This window comes from Erythrolamprus reginae, chromosome 2 (assembly GCF_031021105.1).
Source record: "Erythrolamprus reginae isolate rEryReg1 chromosome 2, rEryReg1.hap1, whole genome shotgun sequence".
Lineage (NCBI taxonomy): Eukaryota > Metazoa > Chordata > Lepidosauria > Squamata > Dipsadidae > Erythrolamprus > Erythrolamprus reginae.
In genome coordinates this window covers 42,636,223-42,655,709 of record NC_091951.1, presented here as the reverse complement: position 1 = coordinate 42,655,709, position 19,487 = coordinate 42,636,223, and the positions used below count along the sequence as shown (strand labels likewise).

The 19,487-nt window shown below is 42.7% G+C and overlaps 1 protein-coding gene across 1 annotated transcript in view; it reads left to right on the top strand.

The window, feature by feature from the left end:
* GABBR1 (gamma-aminobutyric acid type B receptor subunit 1) overlaps positions 1-19,487 on the top strand; it is a 114,872-nt gene that overhangs the window by 14,183 nt on the left and 81,202 nt on the right. Inside the window, 1 exon segment of the mRNA XM_070737782.1 lies at positions 8,719-8,885. Within this exon segment, the coding sequence (XP_070593883.1) occupies positions 8,719-8,885 (167 nt within the window).

Here is a 19,487-nt window from a genome sequence, read left to right as displayed (position 1 = left end):
GTTGTTCCTCACCCGGCCCTCTGGTGCCCTGAAGAATAAAGTGATCCCCTCCTCTCTGTGACATCCCCTCGTATACTTGTAGACTGCTATCATGTCCACTCTGGCCCTCCTTTTCTCTAGGCTATCCATGCCCAGTTCCCTCAGTTCAAATTCAGGTTTGCAGGAGTCCATGGTTGGGTGGACTTTGGAAACGTATGAAGGTGGACTTTGGAAACATATGAGCTGATTAGTATCTTACTTGTTTTGCAGCAAAAAATAATAATAATAAAACTATATAGGTGCCTAACTAACTTCTGGAACCCAATATAAGGACATTAAGTATGGAGGAATAATGCAATTTCTTGCCTTAGCCTCGAGGAGGGTGTTACAAAAATTAAGTCCTCTCACTAGGAAACTGGACCAGTATGATATTGGCCCACATCAGTTCTCCACGCAATGAAACTGGCCCATATCCAAATCCCTGAAATACTTCCAGTGTCTCAAATAGTAAAATAGAAATTTGAGATTTTTGAACTACAATAAAATTGACCTGGACGTTTAGCCAATATGGAAGATCAGGGGTTATACTGTAAATCCCCCAGAGCCATTGGATATAAGATGGGCGGCAAATAAATTTCATAAATCAATAAATTTGGGCTCACATATGTGGAAAGATTAGGATGTGGATGCTGTCTTGGCTAGACAGCAGACAAAAACAAGTTGACCTCATCATTTGCAGGGCAGGTTGTTTAAAAGCATTAGACTTTGAAATCATTCAGTGAGGTAATTTCCCCTTGGGATTTTAAAGGACACCGCGGACCACAAGTGCTTTTCACAGAGGAGTAACTTAACACTGCTGTGAGTTTTCTTTTTTCTTTTGGTGTTTTACATGCTGAAAATCAGATGGCTTCCTCTGTTACGCCAGCATGCCCGAGCATTTGGTATAGAAGCCAGGCTTGGTTTTTTTTTTTAAAAAAAGGCAGGTGTCTCTTGTAGATGGCAGGAGTTGGCCAACCTTGAGTAGGTTGAGAGCTAAGCAGGATGGGCCTGATAGTACTTGAATGAAAAATCACCTAGTAAATCTAGTTCTTCCATATGATTGTCAAGAACATGCCAGTATTAAGCACACATCCATTTGAAGGAACTTAATTTTAAATAGATATTAGGGTTGTCACATTGCAACTCAAGTATGAGATACATTAAATCACCCAACCACTGTTGAAGATGAAGCACCTGTTCCTCTAGGGCATGATTCTCAAACTTTCTAATGCTACGACCCCTTAATACAGTTCATCATGTTGTGGTGACCCCCAACCATAAGTCTAGCGCCAATTCTCCCAACAGAGCTTTAAGCTGATTGGCAGAAAGGTCAGAGGGTCACCTCCACTGTAAATGCCTGATTGGTTGGATTGTAAAAATATGTTCCAAGATGTCAGAATAGAAGTTTTGGTTCCTAACACCATGGGGAATTTGTCTTTTCCCATGGTCTTAGGTGACCCCTCTGGAACGGTCATTTGAACCCCAAAGGGGTCTGGACCCCCAAGTTGAGAACCACTGCTCTAGGGCTTAGTTCCCCTTTTTCCTCACAAGACTTTACATTAATTGCCTAATAGAGGCAGAATGGAACTTAAGACAGGGAAGAAACAGGTAAGAAAATGCCACCGTCTCATCTCTCATGCCATTGATAGCTACGGTCCAAATTGGAAGATGACAGCCGAAACATAGGAAAAGAAAATTTCCCTACGACAATTAGTATTTCATTATTAGGGAAGAGAAATGCCAGGCAAAAATTAGAATAAGCTTCAACATCCTTGTACTCTCCAAGGTGGAATTTGCAGAGTTGAAACCTTGTCACATCTGGGGGGCACCAGGTTGCAAGAACCGGCTGTAGATTAGGCTTCTGTTACCAGGCCCAAAATCTACCACTGGCAGTAGAATATGGTTGCCTAGCAACCGTCACATTCTCCCTCCACCAGCCCTGCCCCTCAGAGTAAGCGCCTGCTGCAGGCCAGCTGTTTCAATGGAGGGATGAGGAAACAGCTGGCAAATGTCTTTTGATAAGTCTTCTGCTGATGCAGTTCGGAATACACATCAGGCTTCCTGCATCCTTAACTACACACTTTCCTTCTGTTATCATTTGAGGCAATACCTTTCACAAGATAACAGCCCCCCCAAAAACGGGATCTCCAAATTCTCCATCTATAGCCTTAACACCTTGTTCTGTGAGCTGAAATAGACTGTGTGTGTCTGTATCCTTTATAAAAGGACACATTATGCATGGTTTTTTTTTATTAAAAAAAACAGTTTTAATTGTTAATTGTCAGTTTAAAATTGTTTTGCACTGCTTTTAAGGGGTTTTATATTATCTATCTATCTATCTATCTATCTCTATCTATCTATCTATCTATCTATCTATCTATCTATCTATCTATCTATCTATCTATCTATCTATCTATATCTATATATCTATATATCTATATCTATATCTATATCCATATCCATATCCATATCCATATCCATATCCATATCCATATCCATATCCATATCCATATCCATATATATATATATATATATATATATATATATATATATATATATATATATATGACGGTCTTGGTATATTCGGGTTTCTTCCCGTGTAGGATTTGGAAATTTCTGGCGACTTTTCGACGAGGTCTCACTCATCATCTTCAGGCTGGTGTTTCTGTCCTTGTTCTAAGGCGAAGAACAAGGACAGAAACACCAGCCTGAAGATGATGAGTGAGACCTCGTCGAAACGTCGCCAGAAATTTCCAAATCCTACACGGGAAGAAACCCGAATATACCAAGACCGTCATACCTGTACCCGTGAAAATCTACGAAAATCTACGAAAACAAATATTGACATATATATACAAAAATTTGACATATATATATATATATATATATATATATATATATATATATATATTCGTAGATTTTCACGGGTACAGGTATTACACAATCTCACAAATGTATTAATTTCCAATGGATTCCAAAGAGAGGCAATCAACAACTTAATCCAAAAAGAGACATCCCCCAAGAACCAAGACACAGAACAGGACAATGGCATCGCCCTCCTCCCTTACATCAAAGGCACCACAGATAAAATCAGTAAAATTCTCCGCAAACACAACATCAAGACAGCCTTTGGTACAGATTAAAAAATAGCCAACATCCTAAGAAACCCGAAAGACAATATCCAACTAGAAAACCAGGGAGTTTATCAAATACCGTGTAAAATCTGCCCAGCCACATATATTGGACAAACGAACAGGAGAGTAAATGCACGTGTTGCAGAACATAAGAATGCATTAAAGAAAAAAGAAAAAACCTCCTCCCTTTTCCAACACTTCAAAACTACAGGACATGAAATTGATTTTGACAGTACCAAATTAATTTCCAAAACAGAACACTACAGCAAAAGAATAATCATGGAAGCTATCGAGATAGAAAAACATCCCCAAAATATGAACAAGCGGGATGATACCTCTCGCTTACCAGACATCTGGAAACCAGCCCTCAAACGTATCCCAGCCATAGAAACCAGACTCAGAACACACATTGTAAAACAATCAAGTAGTCTGCAAGTTCCAACTACTCAGGATATCACGCCTAATCTACAACCATTAACTAATCAGCATACCTCAGCTACATCAACGACCCCAATTGTTACCCCACTGACTCACCAGGAAGTTTCTACACAGCAGGCAATTGCTGAGCCATCAAACCACACCCAGCCACCAGTATTTATAGAAGGAATGCAGCTCAGGTCTCGCAGTGTTCGCCTGAGAAAAAGGACAGAAACACCAGCCTGAAGATGACGAGTGAATGGTCCCATTTCGGCCTTGTTCTGGCCTCATCAGCTAGCCACACCCTTCCTTACTGGGATTTGATCCGGTGGACTCTGCCTTGTAAGGCAGAGAATTAGCAGTTGAGCTATCAGATCAGATCCCTTCCAGCTCTGTACCAGGGAGGGGCTATATGGTTTTTTGTTTGTTTGTTTATGTCGGATCATATATACCCTGTTTCCCCGATAGTAAGACACCCCCGATTGTAAGACGTATCGGGGGTTTCAGGGGGGTCGGCTAATATAAGCCGTACCCCGAAAGTAAGACATATGTCTTACTTTCGGAGAAACACGGGGGTATTGCCGGGGGGGAGCCCGATGACGTCGCTTCCAAGCTCCCCGCGCGCCCTTCGCCTCGCCGCGGCGCCACCGCCTCTTCCCTGGCTTGGCAAAGCGAAGGACGGGGCTGGTCCGAAGCGATCCGAGCGGGCGGCGGCTTGCAGCGAAGGCGCTCGTCCCAGCAACCGAGTCCTGCCGAGGCTCGGCTGCAAGCGGCCAGCAAGGCCGACCAGCTCCGAGGCGAGCGGCCGGAGCTGTGCCCTCCTTCGCCCGCCTCCTTTCCGGCAGGCAGGTGGGGCTGCCCAACTGCACAGAGTGGCTCCTCCCCTCCAGACACACGCTTCCCCGACACGCGTCTGTGGCTCCACGCGTGCACGCCGCTTGGAGCCCTGAGGTTGAACTTGGAAAAGGGCTCACGAGACTCCTGTCCCACGGCTGCCCTTCTGGACTCTGAGGAGATGCCTTCGGGAACGCGACCCTTTCAATTTTTTTCCAATGTAAGACATACCCCGAAAGTAAGACGTAGTGGGGCTTTTGGGGGTAAAAAGAAAGTAAGACACTGTCTTACTTTCGGGAAAACACGGTATATTTGGTTGTAAACCACCCAGAGTCCATTGGGAGTGGGGTGGCATAGAATAAATAATAAATAAAATAAAATTTGTCTCCTGGCCATTTTGGAAAGAGGTCCTCCAGGAGATAATATGAATTATAATTTGACCCTCCCTATCAAAAGCCTGGGAGCCCAAATTCCAAATATATTTTCCTCATAAAGACTTCATATTAATTGCCTAACGGAGGCAGAATGGACCTTAAGACAGGGAAGAAAGAAACCATGATGTGAGTCAAAGGAGGGAGGGAGGCCAGACACAGGATGGAACAGGGGCTATGTTTTCAGGTTGCAAACCTTTGCTTTCCCAGTTGTTTTTTCCTCTTCCCTATACCCTTTCTTATGAAGCTTCTGTTTCCCTACAGGGGTGAATGCTAAATTGGGGCTGCAGGGAGGCCCTTTCTTTCTTTTTGTTTCCGTTCCTTTTCAAGCCACCTCCGCATGTGTCTCTTTGCCAGGGAAATGTCAGTAAGCAGCAGGGAGAGGAATTGGTGATATACACTACCTCCTTCCCGTTTCTCAGAGCTGGGAAAAGAGCCAAGGACTTCACAATGCAACACCCCACCCCAAAAAAGCACAAATATCACTATTCTAGCCCCCCCCCCCCTTTTCAGAAAGTCCAGAAATCGTGCCCTCCCAGAATCTCCATGCTAGGCCCGACATCCACCTTCTCTGCCCTGCTAACTGGATATACCAGTGTTTCCCAACCTTGGCAACTTGGAGATATTTGGACTTCAACTCCCAGAATCCCCCAGCCAGCAAATGCTGGCTGGGGAATTCTGGGAGTTGAAGTCCAGATATCTTCAAGTTGCCAAGGCTGGGAAACACTGGGATACACAATACAACTGAGTTTACTTCCTCTGATGCCTTTTATGTTTATGTTTTATTTTTTGTCTACCATACATAAAGTTAATACATCCATATAGATCAAACATATTAATATAAACACCCAAAATATCTTGCTTTGACTAAGTACAACACTTAATGATAGTCTGGGTACAAATAAGCAATCCAATCATATTATTTATTTTATTTATTTATTTCTTTTGCTGAGTACGTATTGGTGGTACACAATATTGGTGGTACACAATACATGGGTGCACCAGAGTGCCTTCTGTCCCTTCCTAACGTGTCAGTTTATATTTATACAATTTGTATTTATACAATTTGTATTGAACCAGTCAATATAAATTGTAAGGATACAAGCAACAGTTACAGTTATGCAGTCACTTTTGGGAGGAAATGAGTGATGGGAGGGATGAGAAGATTATTTATTTATTTATTTATTTGTTTATTTATTTGTTTATTTATTTATTTATTTATGTATTTATTTATTGATTGATTGATTGATTGATTGATTGATTGATTGATTGATTTATTTATTTATTTATTTATTTATTTATTATTTGATTTGATTTGATTTGATTTGATTTATAGGCCACCCCCTCCCCGTGGTAATTAGTTTTGACTACCAAGGTCCCTCCAAGTTCTATTGTATTCCATTCTATGTGGAATGACTTGCCTCCAGAACAGGGTCTCTCCAACCCTGGCCCCCTTAAGACTTGCGAACCCCAACTCCCAGAACTCCCCGGCCAGTTTTGCTTGCGAACGTCAGCTTTTCTGGCTGAGGAATTTTGAGGACACACACTACTGAGGACAAAGATAATCTAAAATATTTTTCTTCTTCTGGGCTACCTGATCTGGGCTGCAAATATCCTGGCACTCACTAGGTGGCAGCGAAGGTCTAGGAAAAGTTGTAACTCCACTGCCATCTATTGGTGGTGTGTACTTGTGCAGCCCACAATTGGTAGCCCCCATAGGCTCCTTCTGCTTGTCAGGCTGGGTCTCCCGTTGCTGCTGCTTTCTCGATGGCTATGACTTGAATTGCTAGTCATTGTTCACCATTTCTACGGCATCCTTGCCTCAGTTTAATCTCCATCACTCAATGGCTTCCCTGCATCCCCTTTGGTGTGTTTTGATAAACCCCACTGCTTTTTTCCCCCTCTCCATGATCCACGATCTGCATCCTTGCCTCCACCCTTTCTTTGTCAGCCTTTTTGTGTTTTGCGGTGCGCCTTTGTTAAAGCCTCTTCCCCTTACCGCCTCCATTCCCCACCTCTTTAATTCCCATCCTGCATTGTCTTTCGTTTTATCTGCTTTTCTATCTGGCTCTTGTGTGCTAACTGCATCTGTCACTTTCCTCTTTCTGTGTTCCCGGCCGTTAACTGCATTTCTGTTTCCTTCTTATCTGTTCTCATTAGTCCACCTTCCTCCTCAGCTGTTACGTTTCTAGCTTTTCCCTCGAACCTTACAACACTTTTCCCATCTTTCTACTAATTGAGCTCTCTCTTTTCTCTGCTCCTTCTCTTCTTCTCTGCCTTTTATCACCGCAATTTCTTCATTCTTCAGCTGCCCCCTTTTCCAGAGTCCATTTGCCAAGACGCCAGCAAATCTAAGTAATAGGGAAGCATATTGCTAAGCATGGTGGTCTCTTGCTTTGTCTTTCATCTCTTTGCCTCCTGATTCCCATCCTTGTCCGTCTGTTGTTCTTTCTCCACATATTTCCAAAACGTCCCAAACGTCTCTTCCTTCATCATTCCCTCTGGCCTCCTATTAGTCCATTCCCCCCTCACTCTTTCTGATTCAGACTTAACCTGTCTGCTGAATTTCTGTTTCTCATACTACTCTGTGAATCATGACCAAAGTGGGTTGCATTTCAGGACACCCCCCACCCCCACCCCTTGCCTCTGTTCCCAATAATAAAGTTTAACCAAACTTAGCCTGCTGGGCAATTGCAGCTATTATATTAGTTCTTGGAGGGATTTGGCTGGGTAAACTTGGCCAATCTGACTAATCCATTCCTTTGGCATCTTCCTTTCTCTGCCTTCCTTCCTTCTTTCTATTTCTCTCCTTCCTCCCTTCTCTCTCTTTCTCTCATTGCTTCCTTCCTTTTTTCTTTCTTTCCTTCCTCCTTTCTTTCTCTCTCTCTTTCCTTTCTTCCATCTTTCTCTTCCTTCCTTCCTTCCTTCCTTCCTTCCTTTCCTACTTATATTCTCTCTCTTTCCTTCCTCCCTTCCTTCTTTCTTTCTTCCTTCATCCTTCCTTCCTTCCCTTCCTACTTAGTTTCTGTCTCTTTCCTTCCTTCCTTCCTTCCTTCCTTCCTTCCTTCCTTCCTTCCTTCCTTCCTTCCTTCCTTCCTTCCTTCCTTCCCTCTCTGTGTCTATATGTGCCTGTTTACTAATCTCTTTTCTGTTCCTCCCAGCTATGGCCTGTCTCACTTGAATGCTTTCACAGCGTCCTTAGCTCCATTCCTACTTTTGCCTCCTCCATCCTTTCTCCGCACTTCTCATCCATCTCCTCTTCTTCTTGTCTTCTCCCGGCGTCCCAGTTGGGTCCCCTAACCTCATTTCCCACCGCAGCCGTCTGCTCTTTTCTTGGCACCTTTTACACCCTGTTGTTGTTGCTTGTCTCCAACAATCCCCTCACCCAGGGTGGTGGTGGAGGGGGGGGGGAGTCTTCTGCATTTTCTTTCCCTCTTCTTCGTCCCCGTCCCCCCATCCCCGGCAACGTCTCCTTTTGCCGCCTCGCCCGCCCCTGCGACGAGGCGGCGCGGTGGGCTTATTGCAATTCCCCCCGCGCGCCCTTGGACGGCGGCGTTCCGCGCCGGCTCCGCGCTGACATCAGCCCCCCCCCCGCCCGCCCCTTCCTCGCCCGCCCCCTCCTCTCCTCTTGGCTGGCTCGCTCGCCAACCCGCCCGCCAGCTCGCTTTACTGCAGCACCGACGCCGGGCAGCGCCATGGAGGAGCCGGCTCGGGCGCCTTCGCCGCCACCGCGCAGTGCAGCCGCCACCCCCGCGCGCCCTCGCCACCGTCGCCCCTGACCTCCGGGCCGGGCACCATGGCCTTACCCGGCCCGCGGCCCGGCGGGGGCCCCCAGGCGGCCTTGCTGGTCCTGACGGGCTGGCTCTTGCTCTCTCCTCCGCTAGGCGCCGGCAAGAAGAGGCTGCACATCGGGGCGCTTTTCCCCATGACCGGCGGCTGGCCCGGGGGACAAGCCTGCCTGCCTTCCGCCCAGATGGCCCTCGAGGACGTCAACAGCCGGAGGGACATCCTGCCCGACTACGAGCTGCGTCTCGACCACCGCGACAGCGAGGTGAGCACAGATCCCCCCCACCTGCCCCACCGCCCAGGTGTGTGTATGGGGGGGGACAGGTGAGATTCCGCAGGGAGGAGGGAAGGGAGAGGGTCCTTGGTTACGGTAAGGAAGGTTCCCCCCCCTCCACACAACTACGATGGGAAGGAAGTGGGAGAAATCCCACTCAAATGGGAGAAGTCCCACTCAGGTTGACTCAGCCTTCCATCCTTCCCAGGTGGGTAAAATGAGGACCCAGATTGTTGGGGGCAATATATTAGATCAAGCCCCCTCCCCTACTAAATGTTATGTGTGGTTGTGACTAAATTGGTTTGCTGATTTTAATATATTGGGATTTTAGGACAGAATTGAATTGAATTGAATTGATTAGATTTGCATGCCGCCCCTCTCCAAGAAGGGAAAGGGGGGACATGATCGAAACATTTAAATATGTTAAAGGGTTAAATAAGCTTCAGCGGAGAAGTGTTTTTAATAGGAAAATGAACACAAGAACAAGGGGGCACAATCTGAGGTTAGTTGGGGGAAAGATCAGAAGCAAGGTAAGGAAATATTATTTTTACTGAAAGAGTGGTAGATGCTTGGAACAAACTTCCAGCAGACGTGGTTGGTAAATACACAGTCACTGAATTTAAACATGCCTGGGATAAAAGTATATCCATCCTAAAATAAAATACAGGAAATAAGATAAGGGCAGACTAGATGGACTATGAGGTCTTTTTCTGCCATCAATCTTCTATGTTTCTAGTTTGTAGTTTTAAAATAATTAGATTTGTGGACGCATTGTTTTATATTTTATCTTGTGAGCCGCCCTGAGTCTTCGGAGAAGGGCAGCATGCAAATCTAATTAATTAATTAATTAATAATAAACACACAAACAAATGAATATGCTGATTCTGTCAACCCCTTAGAGAGGGCTGTGAGGGCACTGTGAAGCGGTATATAAGTCTAAATGCTATTGTTGTTGCTATCGCTAAATCGAATTGGGAGAAGAAGAGAACGTTGTGCCTTATAACCCAACCAAGGTAGTTTGGGGCGTGCAGTGGGATGCCTTGAAGGTATTGGACAATCTTGGCACACAAGTCCTCCTTGCCACCAGATCAGGCAGGGAAGCCTTCTGTAAGTGGATGGGTCCAAAAGGTGTTTTAAAAGGGTCTACACGACAAAGGGTCTACTCTTGGGGGTGGGTGGGTTCATAGAAGGATGGAAAGGCAAAGCAACCTTCCAAGTAGAAATGTGGCATTCTTGGAACTGGTCCGGGTGGAGGAAGCAGGGCTGTGCCATGTGAAGATTTGCAAGAAGGCTAAAAGATGAGGGACTGGGGAAATAGCAGGACTAACTAAGTTAGCATTCAAGGCTTTGTGAGAGGTAGAGACTGTAAACCTAATCCCACAAGAAGTCTTTCTAGAGAAGAGAGGAGGAGATGAGAAGAGAAGAATAGAATTATTTTATTGGCCCAGTGTGATTGGACACACAAGGAATTTGTCTTTGGTGCATACGCTTTCAGTGTACATAAAAGAAAATATACATTTGTCAAGAATCATGAACACTGAATGATTGTCATAGTTTTTTCATCCCAACTTTCAACATGTTCCTTTGGGTCAGAGCCTCGTTTGGTAGGACTCTGCACAACCTTCTCATTTCTTTGGAAGAGTTGGTGAAAGGGTCAAACTTGGGCTCCTCCAAAGAGCTTGAAGCATATGCACCAAAGACAAATTCGTTGTGTGTCCAATCACACTTGGCCAATAAAGATTTATATTCTATATTCCACGTTCCATATTCTATTCTATATTCTATTCTATTCTATTCCATTCTGTATTCTGTATTCTCTTCTATATTCTATATTCTATTCTATATTCTATTCCATTCTGTATTCTATATTGTATTCTATTCCATTTTATATTCTATTCTATTCTATTCCATTCTTTATTCTATATTCTGTATTCTATATTCTATTCTATATTCTATATTCTATTTTATATTCTATTCTATTCTGTATTCTGTATTCTATATTCTATATTTTATTCTATTCCATTCTATATTCTATATTATATTTTATATTCTATATTCTATTCTATTCTATTTCATTTTATATTCTATTCTATTCTATTCTATTCCATTCTGTATTCTATATTCTATATTCAATATTCTATATTCTATTCTTTTCTAAGATGAATGAATTATGGGGCACTTGGGTTACTGCTCCAGATCATGATTAGAGGATCTGGGGGGGTCAATGACCTGGAAGATGGGGAGGCAGAGAGCTCTCATAGGGTTTAATGGTCCTACAGAACAAGAAGGTAAACGGATGAAAAAAAGGGTGGGACTGGACCGGCGACATTGATACACCTATTGGAAGCAAAGTTTGGAGAGCATCTTCAGAAATGGAGGTGGCAGAAAGGGTTGGGGATTCCAAACGTGAGAATGACTCAGTTAACAATTTGCTAAGGTTCCCATGTAGAGAGATGTGCTGGAGGAAAACGCATGCTTTGAATAGGAGAAGGAAAAAGAGTAGAGGCTGCAGCAGCATTGGCAATTATAGATACTCATAAGACCACAATTGAGCACAGAATTTCTGTTAAGTGAGTTTTGCCCCATTTCACGACCTTTCTTGCCACCGTTGTTAAGTGAATCGCTGCAGTGGATCCATTGTTAAGTGAATCGGGCTTCTCCATTGAGTTTTTTGCATGTCAGAAGGTTGCCAAAGGTGATCACATGACCGTGGGTCACAGCAACAGTCGTTAAGTTCGAACCAGTTGCCAAGCCTTTTGAATGTCAATTGGACGATCACAGGGATGTTGCAAAGGTCATACTTGTGTGAATTTTGTATAAACTGTGAAAAACGGTCCTGAGTCACATATTTTTCAGTGCTGTTGTAACTTTGAACGGTCACTAAATGAACTGTTTGTAAGCTGAGGAATACCCGTGGTTGTCTAAAAGGAATGGAAGTGGAGAAGTGCATTTTAGGGAGCCCTGGACCTAAACACCAAGCAGGCTTAAGAGTGGTTTGTACGGATAAGAGACCACCAGGAAATTCTTGGCTTTAGGCTAGACCTGAAAAAGATCCCAGCAGAGACAGTGGAAAACCAGCATGTGAATGCAGGCTTATAGTCTCCACGGCTCATATGAGTTTGAAAAAAGCTATAGTACTAAAGGAGAATATTTGTAGCTCAAGGTTGAAATGAAGGGTCCTTGGTGCTCTCTGAGCTTGGTTGTAGATACTGTATTTCATTATCCAAACTGTCTGTCTGTCTGTCTCTGCCTGTCTCTGTCTCTATCTATCTATCTATCTATCTATCTATCTATCTATCTATCTATCTATCTATCTATGTGTGTATCTATCTGTCTATCATCTATCTATCTGTCTGTCTGTCTGTCTATCATCTATCTGTCTGTCTGTCTGTCTATCTATCTATCTATCTATCTATCTATCTATCTATCATCTTTCTATCTATCTTTCTATCTGTCTGTCTGTCTATCATCTGTCTGTCTATCTATCTATCTATCTATCTATCTATCTATCTATCTATCATCTTTCTATCTGTCTGTCTGTCTGTCTGTCTGTCTCTGCCTGTCTCTGTCTCTCTCTATCTATCTATGTGTGTATCTATCTGTCTATCATCTATCTATCTATCTATCTATCTATCTATCTATCTATCTATCATCTTTCTCTATCTTTCTATCTATCATCTTTCTATCTATCTTTCTATCTATCTATCATTCTGTCTGTCTGTCTGTCTGTCTATCATCTGTCTGTCTGTCTATCTATCTATCTATCTATCTATCTATCTATCTATCTATCTATCTATCATCTTTCTATCTATCTTTCTGTCTGTCTGTCTGTCTATCTATCTATCTATCTATCTATCTGTCTATCATCTTTCTATCTATCTTTCTATCTATCTGTCTGTCTGTCTGTCTATCGTCTGTCTGTCTGTCTGTCTGTCTGTCTATCATCCATCTGTCTGTCTATCTGTCTGTCTGTCTGTCTGTCTATCTATCTATCTATCTATCTGTCTATCATCTTTCTATCTATCTTTCTATCTATCTATCTGTCTGTCTGTCTGTCTATCATCTATCAGTCTGTCTGTCTATCATCTATCTATCTTTCTGTCTGTCTGTCTGTCTGTCTATCATCTGTCTGTCTGTCTGTCTGTCTGTCTGTCTGTCATCCATCTGTCTGTCTATCTATCTATCTATCTATCTATCTATCTATCTATCTTTCTAGGCCGCCCTTCTCCAGCGGACTCAGGGCTGCTTCCAAGATAAAATCAAATACAATACAAAATGTAAGAATCCCCAAACATAAAATCTAAATCTAAAACCCCAGACAATTAAAAAAAAAACCATTCAAACAGGTTCATCCAATCACAGTCATACTCTCAAACTAGGTAACAACATCAGTGCTATTCTGATTAGTTTAACGAGTTCTGATGATGTTATCTAGTTTTGGATAATGAAATGTCTACAAGAAACAGCCGAGCTCAGAGAACACCAAGAACCCTCAGAAAACTGTATCTTTAATGGGGCTTATGGGGCTGGATGCCTTGTTCTTCAGCATAGCAATTTCTTGAAGATAACGCAGTACATTATACAACAGTTAGTAGTTTGTTTGTAGGTTTTTTCTTTTAGGTATAGGTCTTCCATGGGAAGTCACTGTGCCAATCATCCCGAAAGGTTGATTGAGGTAGCATCACCAAAGTTTATGAGACTATCTTCACCAGTACCTGCCATGTGGATAAACCTAGATAAGAACTAAAATCTGATTCAAGGTTACAGGTAGTCATTGACATGTAACTCCCAATTAGGGCTAATTTTACAATTGTTTTTTCATGGGCGTTAAGCATTCACCATGGGTGTTTAGCAGTGAAGGGCTACCAAAATTTTTACTACCACAGTGTGGGCCTGGATTATGCAGGACACCCTGCATCTTCTTTCAACATCTTTCAGTGCAAATTGGGTGCTCTGGGGTCGAGCTCCATTTTCGCTACCCCACTGTGTGTCCGTCCGTCCCCCCCGTTTGGGCAGTAGCCCACCCCTGGTGTTTAGTGAATCTGGCTTCCCCCCATTGACTTTGCTTATCAGAAGCCGTCTGAGAAGGTTGCACACAATGGTCATATGGTCCAGGAGGGAAGTGCTTTTAATAGGAAAGTGAACACAAGAACAAGGGGACACAATCTGAAGTTAGTTGGGGGAAAGATCAAAAGCAACATGAGAAAATATTATTTTACTGAAAGAGTAGTAGATCCTTGGAACAAACTTCCAGCAGACGTGGTAGATAAATCCACAGTAACTGAATTTAAACATGCCTGGGATAAACATATATCCATCCTAAAATAAAATACAGAAAATAGTATAAGGGCAGACTAGATGGACCATGAGGTCTTTTTCTGCCGTCAGACTTCTATGTTTCTATATGATTTCGGGGCATTGTAGTCACTGGTAAATACATGCTAGTTGCCAAGTTTCCAAATTTTGATCACATGTCTGTGGGAATTCTGTGACAGTTTTATGTGTGAGGACCAGCAGTAAATCGCCTGTTTTTCAGAATCACCATAACTTTGAATGGTCATTAACTGAACGGTTGTAAATTGAGGACTACCCATATTCTAGATCAGTGTTTCTCCTCCTTGACAATTTGGAGATGTGTGGACTCCAACTTCTAGATGGGGAATTCTGGGAGCTGATATCCACACAAGGTTGTCAAGGATAAGAAACACTGCTCTAGAGTTACCAGGATAGGTTAACCTAGGGGAAGAGCCTTCTCTGTGGCGGCCCTAGCCCTCTGGAACGAATTCCCTCTGGAGATATCTACCAACCCCTCCCTCCTGGCCTTTCACAAAGACTCATCTCTGCTGGCAGGCATGGGGGCCGTGAGTGCTGAGACCTAACTCCAACCGAAGCTTTGAGTGACTAGACTAGATGAATGTGGACAATTGTGTTAGGATAAATGGGGTTTTAGAAATTTTTAGTTTTCGTAGTATTTTTAATATTAGATTTCTACACATTCGTATTGTATTTATTATGTTGTATGCTGCCCAGAATCAGTTGAGAAGGGTGGGATAGAAGTCAGATAGATACTCTAGGTAGGTAGGTAGGTAGGTAGGTAGGTAGAGAGACAGACAGACAGACAGACAGACAGACAGACAGACAGAGGTGGATTTTGGTGTGAGGAAGATGATAGACAGGAACTTCTTTTGAGCCAATGATCATGTGAAATTTCCCATCCTCGGAGCACCAGTTTCTGTCCAAACCAAAATAGTCCAAAGTCAGTTGCAAACAGAGTTGGATAGCAAATGCTCCTTAAGCTAGATCTGTCTCTTTTAAGTATAAACAACCCTGTCAATCACCCTCATTTCATTTTTTTTAAATTCACATGTCTCCCTCAAGAAAGACTGTGCAGAAAAAGATTATGCAGAGAATTGGCATGGTATTTCCAAAGAACTGGCTTTTTGTCATGTCCAATTGTTTTTTGTGTTCCATTGCATTAGTGTGTTCTTCATCTACTTAGGTCTGCATGCACCATTTCTGACCAGTACAATCTTGAGTTGTTCCATTTTTACTCATTTTTCTCTAATATGGGTTGGACAACTCCCCATGTTTGTTAAGTTCTAATTCATTTCTTTGTCCTTTTGCTTTTATTTCTACATTCTGTTGGTTGATAGATAGATAGATGAGAGAGAGAGAGAGATAGAGAGAGATGATAGATAGATAGATAGATAGATAGATAGATAGATAGATAGATAGAGATAGATAGATAGATAGATAGAGATAAATAGATAGAGATAGATAGATAGATAGATGAGAGAGAGAGAGAGAGATAGAGAGGGAGATGATAGATAGATAGATAGATAGATAGATAGATAGATAGATGATAGATAGATAGATAGATAGATAGATGATAGATAAATAGATAGATAGATAGAGATAGATAGATAGATAGATAGATAGAGATAAATAGATATAGATAGATAGATAGATAGATAGATAGATAGATAGATAGATAGATAGATAGATAGATAGATGGTAGATAGACAGACAGACAGACAGATGATAGATAGATAATAGATGGATGGATGGATGGATGGATGGATGGATAGATAGATAGATGGTAGATAGACAGACAGACAGACAGATGATAGATGATGGATGGATAGATAGATAGACAGACAGACAGATGATAGAGAGAGAGAGACAGACAGACAGATGATAGATAGATAATAGATGGATGGATGGATGGATGGACGGACGGACGGACGGACAGACAGATACTGTAGATAGATGGTAGATAGACAGACAGACAGATGATAGAGAGAGAGAGAGATACTCTGATAATCAACTGTATTAGATGCGTTATTGTGCCCTGAACAGCACAATGTGCCACAAATAATGTATGGAAGAGAACTGGGGATGGATGTTGTAAAATTATGTGTCCTGTGTGGTTTAAGATTTCTGGGTTCTTAGATGCTCTCTGAGCTTGATTGTTTTCTTTCATTACCAAACTCGGTAAGCACATTGATGATGTTGCCCAGTTGGGTAATAAAACGTCTGCAAAAAACCCCAACCAAGTTCAGAGAGCATCAAAGACTCACAGTTCAACTCCCAGCTACAAATACTCTCTTCTTTTGGTGCCTTCTGTAATGTCCTTCAGGCTAGATAACAACTGGAAACAAGCCATGTCTTTCACCCCTAACAGGAGGAGACTTCTGGTTTCCATCATGAGTGCTGCAATTGACCATTATGGTATGAGTCCTTATGCCACCGGTTGTCATAATCAGACCACGTTTTCCTTCCCAAGACTGGGAAGTGAACCAAACTCTTCCTTGCTCTTTCTTTCTTGAGCATATTTGCTGGCACGCGAGCCATTGACCTAGCTCAGCTCCAAAGTGCATGTGTGGGCCAGCCAACTGATTTTTGGCTTGCATAGAGGCTCTGGGAGGGTGTTTTTAGCTTCCAGAGAGCCTCCGGGGGGATGTGGGAGGGCGTTTTTACCCTCCCACGGCTCCAGGGAAGCCTCTGGAGCCTAGGGAGAGCGAAACATGAGCTTACCAGGCGCAGTAGAAGTTGGGAAACAGGCCATTTCCGGCCTCCAGAGAGCTTTCAGGGGGGCAGGAGAAGCTGTTTTCGTTCTCCCCGGGCATTGAATTATGAGCATGCGCCCATGCTCTTTTGGCACCCAAGGCAAAAAAGGTTCCCCATCACTGGTCTAGGTGAACCCATGGATTGGTGGCCCCACCCTGATCCTGTTAATGTGGCCCTGAATTGTAACTGGATGGGTGGGCATTGGATTTGGTATTGTGTACTGTACTGTTTTTTATTATTGTTCTGAGCCGCCCCGAGTTTGCGGAGAGGGGCGGCATATAAATCCAATAAACCTAACCTAAACCCACGTGTGGGCAGGATTTACATTTATATTTTATATTTTATTTGACCTCTATGCCACCCAATCCCGATGGACTCAGGGCGGCTTACAACAATATAAAAAAATTATAGTACATCCTTGGAACAAACTTCCAGCAGACGTGGTTGGTAAATCCACAGTAACTGAATTTACACATGCCTGGGATAAACATATATCCACCCTAAGATAAAATACAGAAAATAGTATAAGGGCAGACTAGATGGACCAGGAGGTCTTTTTCTGCCGTCAGTCTTCTATGTTTCTATGTTTCTATAAATAACAGCAGCATTAAAAAGAAGTCAAGGGAAAAAAACTAATTTCCAAAATCGTAATTAAACTAAGACAATTTAATTGCATTTCCAAAAACATTCACCTTAATTTCCTCATTTGCTGCAACTTCTTACCTTAAAAGATTCTTGGACTGACTTTGGCAACTTGAGGCAGGCCACATATGTCCATTCCGACATATTTTTCCCTCCACATGATGCTCGCGCTGAAATCCCTTGTAGCTCTTTCATCAGCCCTTTTCCTCCTCCCATCTCTTCAGGCCCAAAGCAATGGGGACCAGTTTAGTTTAGTTTAGTTTAGTTTTTAGTTTAGTTTAGTTTAGTGTTTAGTTTTTAGTTTAGTTTAGTTTTTTGTTTGTTCGTTTGTTTACGTTATTTATTTATTTATTTATTTGTGAAAACATGTACAAGATAATAGGTATGGTATAAACATAAACAAAATAGCAATAGCATTTAGATTTATATACCGCTTCACTGTACTTTACAGCCCTCTCTAAGAGATTTATAGAGAGTCAGCCTGTTGCCCCCAACAGTCTGGGTCCTCTTTTTACCGACCTTGGACGGAAGGAAGGCTGAGTCAACCTTGAACCTACTGAGATTCGATCTGCCAAAGTGCTGGCAGCCGGTGATCAGCAGAAGTAGCTTGCAGTGCTGCACTCTAACCACTGCACTACCAAGGCTCTTTTTATCAAGCACTCAAAAGCAAGTAGGTATAGGTAAGTTTGGATAATAGGACAGTAGGACAGGGACGGTAGGCACGGTGGTGCCCTTATGCACGTCCCTTACAGACCTCTTAGGAAAGGGGAGAGGTCAACTGTAGACAGTCTAAGGTTTATTATTATTATTATTATTATTTATTTATTTATTTATTTGATTTCTATGCACCCCTCTCCGAGGACTCAGGGCGGCTTACAACATATTTATTTGTTTATTTGTTTATTTCTTTGTTTATTCATTCATTCATTCATTCATTCATTCATTCATTCATTCATTCAATCGATTTTTATGCCACCCTTCTCCTTAGACTCAGGGCAGCTTACAACATGTTAACAATAGCACTTTTTAACAGAGCCAGCATATTTCCCCCACAATCTGAGTCCTCATTTTACCCACCCACCCATATACAATCCACAATATCTTAATCCAATTGACTAATGAAAAACCTAGAAAATCCCCCAGAAACCATTAAAAAAAACCAATCTTTACATTCACTCCACATTCTCCCAACACATTCATTGGGCGGGGGGCAAAAATTAAAGGTTAAAGTTTTTGTGGTTTGGGGAAGAAACCATAGAGTCAGGTAGTGCATTCCAGGCATTGATCAATTTGCTGCTAAAGTCGTATTTTCTGCAGTCGAGTTTCGAGCGGTTTCCATTGAGTTTAGTTTAGTTATTTCTTTTAATATTAGATTTGTGCCACTATAATATTGTTTTTATCGTTGTTGTGAGCCGCCCCGAGTCTTCAGCGAGGGGCGGCATGCAAATCTAATAAATTATTATTAATTATTATTATTAGTTGCCACCATACTGCCCGGTTCCCTTGCACAGAATTTCTGCAAACTTTTTAAAAAAAATTATTCTCTGCTTTCTTCCAGCCCTACATAGCGAGTCTGCTCATATCCATTCCTCTCTACCCATCAGTCTGACTGGTTGTCTGTCCCTTCTCCCACCCCTCCCTTTTTCCTGTCTCTCTCTCCCTCCTTGTCTTCTGCTCTCCTGTGGTTCCCAGTCAACCGCCCCCCCAACACCCCATGACGTTCCCTTTGTTCCCTCCCTATTGAAGCCCGCTCCCTGGTGCTGACAGGTTGCCGTGGCAGCGCCTGCCTGAGGTTTCCATGGAAACTGATCCTATTTCTTGGGGCAGCAATGCCCTGAATAATTCATCATCCCCTTGCGGTGGAGGCTCAGAGCCAGGAAC